The following is a 13544-nucleotide window of genomic DNA, read 5'->3' as shown; positions in this document are numbered from 1 at the left end:
AAAACAAGATACAATCCAGGGATTACTTTGGAACAGTCACTCTTGCAGAGCCGACATGCAGGTCTCAGCAGCCTAGGTTTCTGGTAAAAAATTAGTAAAAAATTCTAGTAAAAAATACACTCTGTATTTTCCTAACTCTATGGGAACATACAAGGCTGCATTTATACCGAGTCAGAGTCAGGGTCCATCTAGGTCAGTACTGTCTATTCTTACTAGAAGTTGCTCTGCACATATCTCGGGTAGAGGTCTTTGTCAGCTCCACCTGGAGATGTGAAGAACTGAACTTGGAACCTTCTGCAAGCAAAGCAGGAGCTCTGCCACTGAGTTATGGCCACTCCCTAGCTCAGTTGCAACAAATTTTTTTAACTTCCAACATTACTATAGTTGGAGAAAGGCGTAATGCACTGCCCAGGTGCCTAGGACAGTGACATCAGAATGTCACATTCTTCCTGGAGGACGGACTGCTCCCTGCAGTGGCTTCACACCTTCTGTTGAGGCTCCCCTTGAAGGGGGTGGAGGTTCCCCTTTGGAGGAGTAGGAACAGGGGTGCAAAGCTGCCAGCACCTCCTTGGTAACTAGGGCAGAGCCTGAGACAGTTATACACCCCCCTTGGCACAGCATCTGGGGCAGGCGTCCCCAGGCTCCACCATCGTTATGCCTCTGACTGTAGTTTTTAACTACAGTTCCAGCCTGTCACAACTCACATAGGATTACTTCCAGGGCCCCATGCCATAGAATTCTCCCCATGCCAGACTTAATCTCGAGCCACATGTGGCTCTGTGACATAGCAAGTGTGGCTCTTGGAAATATGTTGGCTAAGCTCCTTTTGGCATCACAATTAATACAAAAAGTAAATAAGAAATTTTCAAACTTTATAATTATTTACTGGGTATAAAATGAGAGTCCACTGGATTAAAACATAAGTTTAATGTTCATGATGAGTAAATATATTTATGTGTTTCTTAAATATTGCAGCTCTCAAACATCTAACTTGCGGCTCTCAAACATCTGAAGTATATCGTATGTGGCTCTTAAGCAAGTCTGGTCACCCCTGGTATATAGTAGAAGGGTCTGAGAACTACCCCATTGGCCAGTGGGGGGGGGGAGCCACAGGAAGTAGCTCTTCCTTGTCTGTTCTTCCTACAGGCTAATAAGGTTGCTCCCAAGTTTGTTGCCACAGAGACCTGCTGCTTGGGAACAAGCACCAGGGTGAGTGGGGCACCTTTCATCCTCCAAGGGTGGGAGATGGAAGGAACTGCACCTGCCTACTGAGGCAGCAGACTGAAATTATAGGCCAAAGGTAAGACACTGTGCTCCATGGCTTGGCACAGCTTTATATTAGCTCTGCAAGCAATGGCAGAAAAACAATAGGACCAAACATCTGAATGCCTGGCAGATCCACAGCCAGTGGCCACCCCAGAAATAGGGGAGAGTTTAATTGGCATCTTAAGGCACTTGCAGAGTGAAGACTGCTTTCACACAGCTACTTCAATCACAAAACAAAGAGGAATACCTTGAAAGGCAACAATAGCTTGATAAGGCTTCAAATGGTCACTTTTATATTGTAATCACTTGGCTTAAGTTGAAGAGGCTGATCTCCTAGCCAGCTCATTTCACAATACAACAGTTTATTTTTCAAGTGTTCATGTTTCCTCCACCCACCCACCCCCACTATCACCTGAGTTGGCTATGTGGTACTCTCACTTAAAACACTAATTACATTATCAATTGTTCTGCTTTTGCTGCTAAACAGACCATGCTTTAAGAAAAAGTAATTTGCAATTAAAGGAGCTGTCTTTCCTCTATTTATGTATTTAAAAATGTGCTTGCAGACCTCAATATAGTTAGAACTATGCATTCTACACTATAGGCACAAACCCTGTACTGACCACTATATCCCTGGTTCCACAGCCACAAAACTGTAAACTTAATAGATGGCAGAGAGGAGCAGCCTACCCTTCTCCTCCACCCCCCACTTCATCTCTATGTGTTTGATACACATAGAGTAATGCACAACTGAGTAATAAAGATGATTCTGATTAATCAGAGGTATTCTGTTTTATGGTTCTGTTCTTTACAGAGAGCTGCCTACAGAGCCATGCTGGTTTGGTTTGGCAGGGCATACATTTAAATAATATATGAATAAGAGGTACAGGTGTAGGATTTTATCTCCCTCTTTACTGTTTTGGCAGCAAGGCTAATCCTAAACCCCCAACATGTTGAGTTTACACTACTCTGCAAAAGTATGAATAGGCTTAATGGCTGTCTTATATTTACTACATGGTACAGTACTTCTTACATACAGGTTGAGTCTCATTATTCGAAAGGGTTCCATTCCCAGAATTCACTGGGATGGCAAAAACTGCATTAAAGCAAATTCATTTAAAAAAAAACAATCTCTTTGCTCAGCGATTTATTTATTTATTTATTTATTGGATTTGTATTCCGCCTTTCTCCCTGAAGGGCACCCAAGGTGGCTTTAAAAACAGCCTTGCTGACCTTTGTAATGCATCAAGCAGACAATCCGTCTCTCTCCAGACACTTAGAAAGGCTTCACTTGGAGGCAGCAATCCAAGGAGCCACAGCTTGATAATCACTGCCATTTAGACTTCTTTCACATGCTCAGGGGGAAGGGAGGGTTTGCTTGCCTTGGAGTGAAGCTGTTCTAAGTGCCTGGAGAGAGAATGACTGATGGATTAGTCAGTTAGCTGTCCTCTCTTGCATTAACAAGGCTATTGTTAAAGAACTTTTTCCTTTAATTTAAAGGGCCCTTCTCATCAAACTGAGATAGAACCGAAGGTGAAAAATCTGTGGGTAATTAGGTTATACCTGTATATCACGTCATCGGTGCATTATTAAGAAGCTGCTGTGGATCAGCCACCAGAAACAGAACATCAAATGAAGACTGTATTCATTAAGGAAGACAAACTTCAAAGTGACCAAAGAACAGGTTACAACAACTACAACCTCAGTTGGACCTATTTGTATTTAACCTGATTAACTGTAATTCTCTACACTTGTTGCTAGCTGCTATACACCTGGAAATCTATTTGTGATTTTTAACCCAGGCAATTTCAGAAAACAAAACAGCAATATGAAGTATACGTCTACTGAATAATATCATATTGCAGGAACTGCCTTCAAGGAGCTTAACCCATTGGTTCTCAAACTGTAGGAAGGCCTCTATGGGGAAGGGGGGCACAGGACAGAGGGGGAGGGGGCTACTGGATCTGCAAGCCTTCCTCTCCTCTCTAGCCAAGACATTACCAGAGGATCCTCATTGCTGCACACTGGATTTGTAGTAGAAAAATCCATCCACACTTACTCCATTATCCCCACCTGATTTGAGAAGAGGGGGATGAATGGCCTGATCCACAAAATCTTTGCATACAGCAGCTGCCTGTCTGTGCAGGCCCACATGAAAAGATCTCTCAATATTCTGACGTGGAATATATGGTTGTGTTGTGTCTGGGGCCCCAGAAGATAGAATAAGTTCACAGGGGCAGGAAGAGCTCAAGAAGTTTGAGAAGAAGTTTGAGAAGTTTGAGAAGGGAGAAGGGTCAGGTTTTTTGTTTTTGCACATGCTTTGGTTACTTTGTAAAATGCTGTATGATGGAATATACAACAGGTAGTCAAAGCACAACCAAGAGGCTCTTAATGAGGCAGTCAGGTCTCCCATAGTCTGCAGCAGAGTGTCTGTTTACCCAACAAAGAGGCTCTTAATGGGAAGAAGAGACAATCTATCCCCAGTAGTCTGTGAAGCCAGCTAGTGTCTGACAGGGTCTGTTTACACAACAAAGGCACTAGATTGGGTTGAATGTTCAGTTAACAACCTAGGGCGCAATCCTAACCCCTTATGTCAGTGCTTTCCAGCACTGGCATAGTAGTGCCAATGGGATGTGTGCTGTATCCTGCAGTTGGGTGTCACTCACGGAGGCCTCCTCAAAGTAAGGGAATGTTTGTTCCCTTACCTCAGAGCTGCATTGCCCTTATGTCAGTGCTGGAAAGGACTGACATAAGGGGTTAGGATTGCGCCCTTAATCATATAACGACGGGATCAGATAATGTATCCCCCATTGTTAAGTGAGACACACCTGTACATTAACTGGTTCTGTATCAATTTTATGAACCAACGTCAAAGGAAGGTGCAGAATCTTCAACATCAACTTCAGAATACTGCAGTAACGAGTTTCTAAGGAAGCCTGGGAAAACCATTACTGTACTTCCTACAAGACTTAGAAGCAAAACCATATTTATGCCCTTGGAACACTTTGTTCACTGTTTGCTGCAAATCAATAAAGTGCATACAAAGATGTGAGCCCTGCATCTTGTCCCAACTGCAAATGATTGAAAGTTAATCTTTGCTAGCTGTGATACTTATAAAAATTTAGCAGCCAAAGCGCTAAGCCAGCCAAAAACTGTGAACCCTGAGCATCATATCAAGCTTTGCCCTGGGAAAACTAAAAAGCAGTGAGCATGTTTCCGAACAACTGGAAAAACTGACAAGATGGGGATTAGGCTAGAAGACTTAACAAAAAAAGAATTAGTTACAGCTGTTACTTCTGCTAATTAAGAGCATACAACTTTCTGTGTGACCCTTCAATCTCCAGTGGGGGTGAAATCCTCAAGGAAAACCAAGTAGGCAGTTTTTGTGAGAGAAACGCTCTTTAGCATGTTCTTACTTGCAGCAGATACTGAATTATCACATAGCTAAAAAGCAAATTTGAACAAAGATGGGAATTAAAATTTGATTAAAATAGGCACAAAACACCCATATTTCTATCATCTTTGCTTTGGTTCCACTCCAAAACCTGGGATAAAAAAAACCTAGTCTTTGAAACCTCACTAATAGAAATATTTTGGTATGGTGCATTCCACTAACATAGAGCTTCTTGCCTGGCCATCAGAGACAGATGCTAAGCAGGCACTATCAAACTCTGCTAACTAAGATGTGCCTTTAAAAGTGAAGACTCTCCTATGTTTACCAGGTGGAGGGTATAACTCAGGGGTGTCAAACATAAGGCCCAGGGGCCGAATGCGGCCCGCAGAAGCTTTTTATCTGGCCCGCAGGCTCTCAGCTGCTGAGCAGTGCTGAGGTGTTACTGGCAGGAGGTCTGGTCTAGAGGGTAGAGCCTCCGTTTGCCTGAAGATAACATCTGTAGGTCGCCAGTTTGAGGCCACCGGCACTGTACGACCTTGAAGCAGCTGACAAGCTGAGCCGAGTTATTCCATCTGCTCTGAGCGTGGGAGGATGGAGGCCAGAATGTTGCGACCAGATCAGAAAGAAACATCTGAATGTTGTGGTTTCTTGAAAGATAGAACCTTCTTTCAAATTGTAAAAATCCCTACGAGGATTTAATTAGCCTGCCTATGTAAACCGCCTTGAATAAAGTCCGAGGAGAAATCTGGGGACCAAAAAAGGCGGCATAGAAATACCTGTATTATTATTATTATTGTTACTACTACTACTGCTGCTGCTATAAGGACAGCCCACATGAAAATTGGGCTGTCCCATATCTTGAAATATGATCAAGATTTGTGTATTTTCTCTTCTGTCATTTGCAGCTAATGAGTTCCTAAGTCAGAAAAAGTGCTTTTATTTTTGGTTATGACGTGTTTAATGACATCATTTCCTGCCTAATGACATCACTTCCGGCCCTCAGCAGGCACCATGAATGCTGTTCGGCCCTTGGTATGAAACGAGTTTGACACCCCTGGTACAACTGTTCCCATTCATCCCAGCACAGCATTCTTCTCAGCAGCTGTTTGCTGGATTCTCCCGTGTGAATACGCTTGGGGGACAAGGAACTACCTTCTCATTGTTTTGCTATATAAACTGCTTTGATAACTTTTTATTCTGAAGGACCATACCTAATGAATAATATTTCCATTATTCCTGTTGTAACAGTTGCTAGTTTTACACTGATGGAGAGAGAAATTCCCTCTCTACCTAGTCACACCATTGAATGGAGGACCAGGTTGCACTTTTTGTCTGTGAATGCGATGCATACTTTAGACGGCATCAGCTGGATGATTTACCTGGCAATTTTGAGTGTCTATACAGACCCATATATTTACTTATCAGTCAGGATACCAACTGCTCCATGGAAAGAAGAGTTCTTGGGTCATCATCTTTTCCTCAGTGGCATCCGGCAGTTCCTCTGCTCGCCCTGTGGAACCATACCAGGGACAACCAAAGCCCCATGGGCAAACCTGTGGGCACTCCAAAAGCTTCTGAGGTCTCCAGAGCACCCTTAAACAGTACTTCTGGTTTTGGTCAGAAGCACTCTGGAGGCCTCAGAAGGCTTGCAGAGTGCCAAGGAACATTGTGCGAGGCTCCATAGGCTGGGTAAGTATCCCCTGGGAGGGCGGCAGTGTGTTGTGAGGGGGTTGCAAGCCCTGTGCTGGGGCAGTACAGGGGCCAAGTCTGCAACTGCTTTTCCTCCATCATATCATTCCCACCCTATTCTACCCTTCCCATCCCTTCTCTCCAATGTTGTTGTACTAGTTGCATTGCATTACTTATTCTGTAAATCATGAACAAGGAAAAATAAAAACCATTTTAAAAATCCATCATAAAAGAAACACCATACAGCCAAAACTTCTGTGAGCCACCACTGCCTTTCCTTACCGGATTCTTACACTTTCCTAGACAATTGGGCATTGTCACAGAGAAGCTATCACAGATGAACCACCCCAACCTACAGTAATTCGCTCCTTTGCTTTTAAGTTGGGGTTCCCACAGTGGTGCCTTTGCTGGTTCCTTACCATCTGCTGAATTCGGTGAAAAGTTTTCCCATGGAAGCTGAAAGCCTGTTCAAACAAGACCTTGTCTTCAACTGTCCATTCATCTGGGAAGGGGGTAAAGTTGGGTAGATCAGCAAGAGACTTTTCAATGTTATGCTTATGCCAGAAGAGCATTCCTAGGGCCTGGAAAAAGAAATAAGGGGAAATGATAGCACAATAAGTAAGAATAAGAATTAGACGCACAGTTAAAGGAAGATAATAATAATCCTGAAAGCTTTCGTGTTAGCTCATCCATTAGGTCTGGGCCATATTTGCACTAGGATGGTTTAGTGGCTGAGTTAGCTTCAAATGCTTTCTGCTGAACACATGCCCTACAGAGCAACTGTTGCAATGTATCTTTATTATACACACAACCAAAGTAATTGCAGCCAGGTTCGCAGACAACCCAAGCAGCACAGGATTTCCCTGTACCCATAGGGTCAATTCAGATACCACATTAAACTATGCTCCATGAATGAGCCTTGTCCTCATATGCTTGCTCCTTCCCAAGAGGTAACAATCTTTTTAAGCTAGTGGCCACTAAGCTAGGGGCCATCACATTATCGTGTGACAGTGAACTCCTTAAACCAGTGATTTTCAACCTTTTTGGTCTCATGGCACTCTAACAAGGTACTAAAATTGTCAAGGCACATCAGTCTTTTGACAACTGACAAGGCACACCATGCTATTGGTGGGGGGCTCACATCCCCCAATGGTCCTACTAATAAATGACTCTTCCTCAAACTCCCGCAGCACACCTGCAGACCATTTGCGGTACACCAGTGCGCCACAGCACAGTGGTTGAAAATGGCTGCCTTAAACTAATTATGGATTTTGTGAAGGACTTTCTTCAGTCCCAGATTTCCAGCCAATTGTTCACAGCAGACAACCCAGGATTCAAGTATCATAAGACAGCGGAGAAAAGCATCTTTCTATTCACTTTCTCCAGACTATTTTTTAAACTTCTATCTTGTACCCTTTCTTAAAAACCTACACCACAAACCTCTGCACTAACAAGGGCAGGCTTTGGGCTATACAACTTTGTCTTCCCCTTCCTGCCAGAAGAGATTTTAGAGGGGTCACAATTATCATACACTTGAAGTATACTGAAGTTGAGAAACTTTATTTTCTCGAGTACATTTCTTGTCTCCAAGGCCACAGACTAAAATATCACAGAATAGGCCCCCAAACCAAAACAGAAAGTAATTTCATATATAGATTATACACACATAGCTAAAGCTTTCACTCAGACCATTCAAACTGAAAGTGCCAACTTTGGTACGGGGGTTTCCCTCTCCCCACCACCCTATTTCCATTTTTTATGCAAAAAGGGGTGAGAAGGAGCAAAAGTTATTTCTTGAATACTTTCTACTGTTCTAGATCTATAAACGTGTGCATGACCCCAAAGGTCTGGTTCCATGCCAATACACTCTCATTGCTAAACATCTAGGGAGTTTTCTTTCCTGGAATTCCCTTAAACGTGACTCATTGCGAAAAGAATCTTTACACATAATGGCAGCTCCGTGGTGGTTTCCTTTGCTTTTTCTTTTTTTTAAGCCTCTCAGTAGGGCTGTGCCTTGTGGAATAGTGGAGAAACAAGAGCTTAAATTATGCGATCCTCTCCACTTGCATCATTCAACTGTTAAGCTTGATGTTTCTCCAACAAAACCACGGCAAGTCATCTGAGGTTTTGCCCCTGGCACAGTTGGTTGTGTAAGATACTATAATATTTCTACACACAGAAAAGTACGAGATAATTCTCCTCTCACCTGCCACCATGCCTGAAACATATGCAGGCACTTAGTAATTATTGGGACATAGTCATAATATACTGTAACCCAGTGAAGTAGCTAGCATCCCAGATAAATGAATCAGGGAGTGAGAATTTGAACTGGTATTTGAAAAAAAGAGCCTGCCTCTCAAAGCTGCTGGGACTGAAACAAGAGTTTCAAGAGAATTGAGGAGGTAGAGTACGAAACAAGGAGATGGTTGGGCTGCTGTAATAAACTAGGCAGGGATCCCAAGCTACATTGTTCAGACTTGCTCTTATGGCAAACTGGAAAGAAGTCCATGAACAATATATACATTTTGTACATAACTAAGAATTTTCACAATAGCAGATATCAAAAACACTGAATGTTTGCAATAAGACTTGCAGCTACAGGGTAGCTTGCTTCACACCCACCCACCCACCCCGCTGAACCCACAGTACGAGGGACGCAGTCCCGTGGTCATTGGCAACAAGGGGAAAGAGAAGAGGAAAAAGCAAAGGGAGGGGGACACAGCCGCATGTAACTATAATGCACAGGACTCAGTGGGCTTTTTTTTTTTTTAACAGGTATTTATATACCGCCTTTCTAGGTCCTCAGATTTCTCCTCAGACTTTATTCAAGGTGGTTTACATAGGCAGGCTAATTTAAATCCCCACAGGGATTTTTACAATTTGAAAGAAGGTTCTATCTTTCAAGAAACCACAACATTCAGATGTTTCTTTCTTGATCTGGTCACACATTCTGGCTTCCATCCTCCCACACTCAGAGCAGATGGAATAACTCGGCTCAGCTTGTCAGCTGCTTCAAGGTCGCACGGTGCCGGTGGCCTCGAACTGGCGACCTTTGGATGTTATCTTCAGGCAAATGGAGGCTCAACCCTCTAGACCAGACCTCCTGGTCAACCCTCCTGACCAGACCTTTTCAAACTGTATTGGTGAAATGGATGCTGCACACAAGACATAGCTTGGGGACTCCTGGTCTAGGCAGTGACTATGACTTATCTGAACATGATATAGCTTATTGTTTAATAAAAACATTGTTCACCATTTGGTTTTTTCAATCATTATTTACAAGCTCTTGTTTTCCCTTCCTTCTTTAATGGGGGGGGGGAGGAAGAGCTTGTAAATAACGACTGAAAAAACTGAATGGTGAGCAGTGCCATTAGACTCTGCCTCTTCTGTGTCTACAGCAAGCCAATGCCTGCTCTGTTCTGTCAGTGAGAGCAGGAAAAGTCTAGAGGGAGGAGTAGGGCTTTAGCACCTCATTCCTTGAAGCTGTGGCCAAATGAGGTGCTGACGTAGCAGTGCATGTCCTTACTGGTGATTTAGGAAGAAGTGAAATGTGTACCTGTCATCGACAGACAGTGCAAGTAACACTCCCGTGCTAATAACCCACACATTTTAGAATCTCAGGACTGATAAATATCTCAGGGCAGGAGGTCTGGTCTAGAGGGTTGAGCCTCCGTTTGACTGAAGATAACATCCGAAGGTCGCTAGTTCGAGGCCACCGGCACCGTGAGACCTTGAAGCAGCTGACAAGCTGAGCCGAGTTATTCCACCTGCTCTGAGCGTTATTCCATCTGCTCTGAGCGTGGGAGGATGGAGGCCAGATCAGAATGAAACATCTGAATTGGTGTAGTTCTTGAAAGATAGAGCCTTCTTTCAACTGTAAAAATCCCTACAGGGATTTAAACTAGCCTGCCTATGTAAACCACCTTGAATAAAGTCTGAGGAGAAATCTGAGGACCTAGAAAGGTGGTATATAAATACCTGTATTATTATTATTATTATTATTATTATTATTATTATTATTATACATTCTTCTAGTCCCACTTTGGTAGCCATACCATGTATAGATGTGGGGCACACATTTGGAAAGGTTGGGGGGGGCCTTCTTTGCAAACCACTGCTATCAGCAGCTTTCAACCACCATCCTGCTGTCAGCAGCTTTCAACCACCATCGGGTATAAAAAAATACCTGAGACACAGCACCAATCCAGGGCATTACAAGAAACAAAAATGGCAGTAGCTGAGATGAACTCCACCATTAACACCGGCAGGGATCAAGTGTTCTTTTTAACCTTTGTTTCTTGGTGTTTTCAACTACCAACTGCCACTAATGGCAAGTAAAGAAGCCTCTGAAGTTTAACAACCCCCACTGCCCCCAATTTCAATGCCTCCCACCCCCAACGCAGGCAAAAACCTCACTCTCAACTCAGTCCTGTTTTGAACTGCTTTGTTACCTGCTCCATGTTGTAGCCGTGTTTCTCTTTTGCAATGGCAATGTACTCGTCCACTGGAAGGAAAACAATGCAGGTTAGATCTTCCATGAGAACAACAACAATTAAGCACAAAAGATAGCTTTTTTCATACACATGAAACAATGTATACAGGTAATCCCCTGCTTAATAAAGGTTTGGTTCTAGAGGTTGGCCCTTAAAATGAAACATCATTTATAGAGCGTACACAAAACAGTGAACAGGTGGTCCCCATTCATTTCAATATTTTACTTTTAATATATTAGACTTGATGCTACCATTGTATGTGACTGCATCTGGGGAAATGTTACCGATCTGTACTTTTAATAGGCTACTATGTAAATGCTTTTAATAATGTCAGTAGATGGGACTTACTCCCAGGTAAGTGTGGTAGGATTGCAGCCTAGGCTTGTTAAAAATGTTCCTGCTTGATGCCAATTCTGGTTATGACATCACTTCTGGTGGGTCCTGACATATTCTCATTTTAAAAAGTGGGTCCAAGTGCTAAAAGTTTGAGAACCACTGCTCTAGTGCAAGGGCTTCAAACAAAGGCCTGTGGGTCACATTCAGCCCTCCTCCACAAGATTTTATCCAGCCTGCATCTTATAATACTTGTTCCCAATCATGCAGTCAGACAATTAACACACACAGTTCTGTCCGCTGCACTCCTTTCCATATGGTTAGAATGGTGTACGCCTGGCTGTACTGGAATTACGGAAGATATTGCAAGGAGATAGGATGTGGTGTCTGAAGTGGCCTCTGGTGAATCTGGGAGACATGGAGTTAAAGCGTAGGCTTACAGCAGTGCTTGTGCTGCACAGCTGCAACAAGGTCTTCTGGGATATAAGCAGCACCTGATGCAGAGAGAGTTTGTGAGTTGTAGTGGGAAAGGAGACTTGCTGGCTAAACAGACTGACTTTTTGGTTAACTGACCTACTAACCTGCTTATTGGACTTACTCTGGCTAACCGACTTACTGGCTGTTAACTCTCAGACTGACTGACTCTCATTAGCAGACTGACTCTGCTAATGAACTGGCTAACAGCTTACTGGATTGTTGGACTGATTAACTGGCAACCTGACCAACAGACTGGTGGAGACATGACAAACTGGTGGACTGACTTGTGGATCAACTAACTGACTAACCAAACAGACTGCTGAATGGCAAGGAGCTGAGGTGGTGCTGCTGTACCTGAAAGGATTGCTAATTAGAGAACTGGGAAGAGGGACCCTGCAGACTTAAAGGCAAGCCACCTACCTTCCTGCTGGTGCTGAGATTCAGTAGTAGGAGGTGTATGTGAGAGCTAGGTGTATAGAGCTAGCTCTGCTTGAGCTGATGAAAGGGCTAGTTTGCCTGAAGTGGGCATAAGTTCTCTAGACCAAGGCTAGAACAGGAATTTCACAAAACACTGGCTAACCCTAATTTTCAGTATCCTGGGCCATATACTTTAAGCCCCTCAAACAATAATTTAATGTTAACCTCACCCCCATTGATCAAACAAACCAGGTTTCCACGTGCTGACTTTTCAACAATGCTGTAAAACAACTGCAGTGAGGAAACAGCATCATTTTTGCACACATGCGAACAAATTATAACACAATGGGTTTCCACAATAGATTGGGCAGACATTTATTGTAATTGTCAGATTTTTCTTTTGTTCTGAATCATATCAGGCTGATTACAAAAAAGATCAAAGAAAACGTATTCATTCCTTAATTCATTTATAAAACTTATTTGGTAGGGGCCACAAAATGCGTAAAACACATGATGTGACCCTCGTACTGAAAAGTCTGGAGACCCCTGCAAACCAATCAGAAAATAAGTTCTTAAAACGGCTTTTTAAAAATATCCATTCCTGGCCAACACAGTCCATTGGTAAATTCTGTTGAAGAATTAGAATACTTCAGAAATGCAAATAATTCCACAGAAAGAGACATTGCACAACTAAGCAAGGTATTCAGTGAAAACAAAAGACTGTTTCTCTGCCCCAGTGACCCTGGTGATCTACACAACAGCACATCCTTATACATTCCATTAGAAATTATACCTTTTAGCTATTATAGCTGTCTTTTTGCAACCACAACTCATAGTAATTCTGTAATTTTTTAAAGGGCTAACCACATTTTTCCATTCTAATGCCACTTTCTACATCTGCTCTAAAGCATCTCATGATAAAACAAAAGGAAAATGTAATAAAGCCAGTGTTTAAAACTACTAACATCACAAATACTATGGAGATCGCAAAACAAAGTTCACCAACCCACCCTGCACAGCCTGGTGAACCTGGGCACAGCCACAGAGAAGGCTTCATGCCACATGTACACTAACCAAGCCTCAAGGGCATATGAAGCAGAGCCTTCCCTGAAGGTGGGTGACTCACATGAGAGTAGGCAGCCTAAACCATTTCAAGTCATAAAAGCAAAGATATGTGCCTAAAGAAAGTTTAAGAAATGTTTTAACCTTCAAGCACACCTACTTCATTCAAAGATGACCACAGACATAATCCAAAGTCCACTAATTTCTTCCCCCTTGTAAAAATCTCCTTCACTGTTCTCAATGCCCCCACACATCAAGGCCTTTCATCAAGTTACTAAACAGAACTTTAACTCCCATAGTTCTGGTCCCTCTCCAAAGCTTGAGTCTTTGGAGAGGGACTGGAACTATGGGAGTTAAAAAACCTGTTTAGTAACTTGAAGCAAAACAAAGGTACAGTACTTTCATCCGAACTG

At 42.9% G+C, this 13544-nt stretch overlaps 1 protein-coding gene across 1 annotated transcript in view; it reads right to left on the bottom strand.

The window, feature by feature from the left end:
- The window catches only part of RCOR1 (REST corepressor 1), a 48630-nt gene extending 37743 nt beyond the window's left edge, over nt 1-10887 (bottom strand). Inside the window, exons 1-2 of the mRNA XM_066624134.1 lie at nt 10801-10887; nt 6769-6930 (exon numbers count right to left, since the gene is read on the bottom strand). Of these exons, the coding sequence (XP_066480231.1) occupies nt 6769-6930; nt 10801-10887 (249 nt within the window). The remainder of the gene's footprint in view (nt 1-6768; nt 6931-10800) is intronic.
- Between the last annotated feature and the right edge of the window lie 2657 nt (nt 10888-13544).

Source organism: Tiliqua scincoides, chromosome 1, assembly GCF_035046505.1.
Source record: "Tiliqua scincoides isolate rTilSci1 chromosome 1, rTilSci1.hap2, whole genome shotgun sequence".
In the NCBI taxonomy this organism is placed as follows: Eukaryota; Metazoa; Chordata; class Lepidosauria; order Squamata; family Scincidae; genus Tiliqua; species Tiliqua scincoides.
The sequence above is the reverse complement of the archived record's forward strand: the minus strand, read 5'-3'. Positions and strand labels throughout refer to the sequence as shown.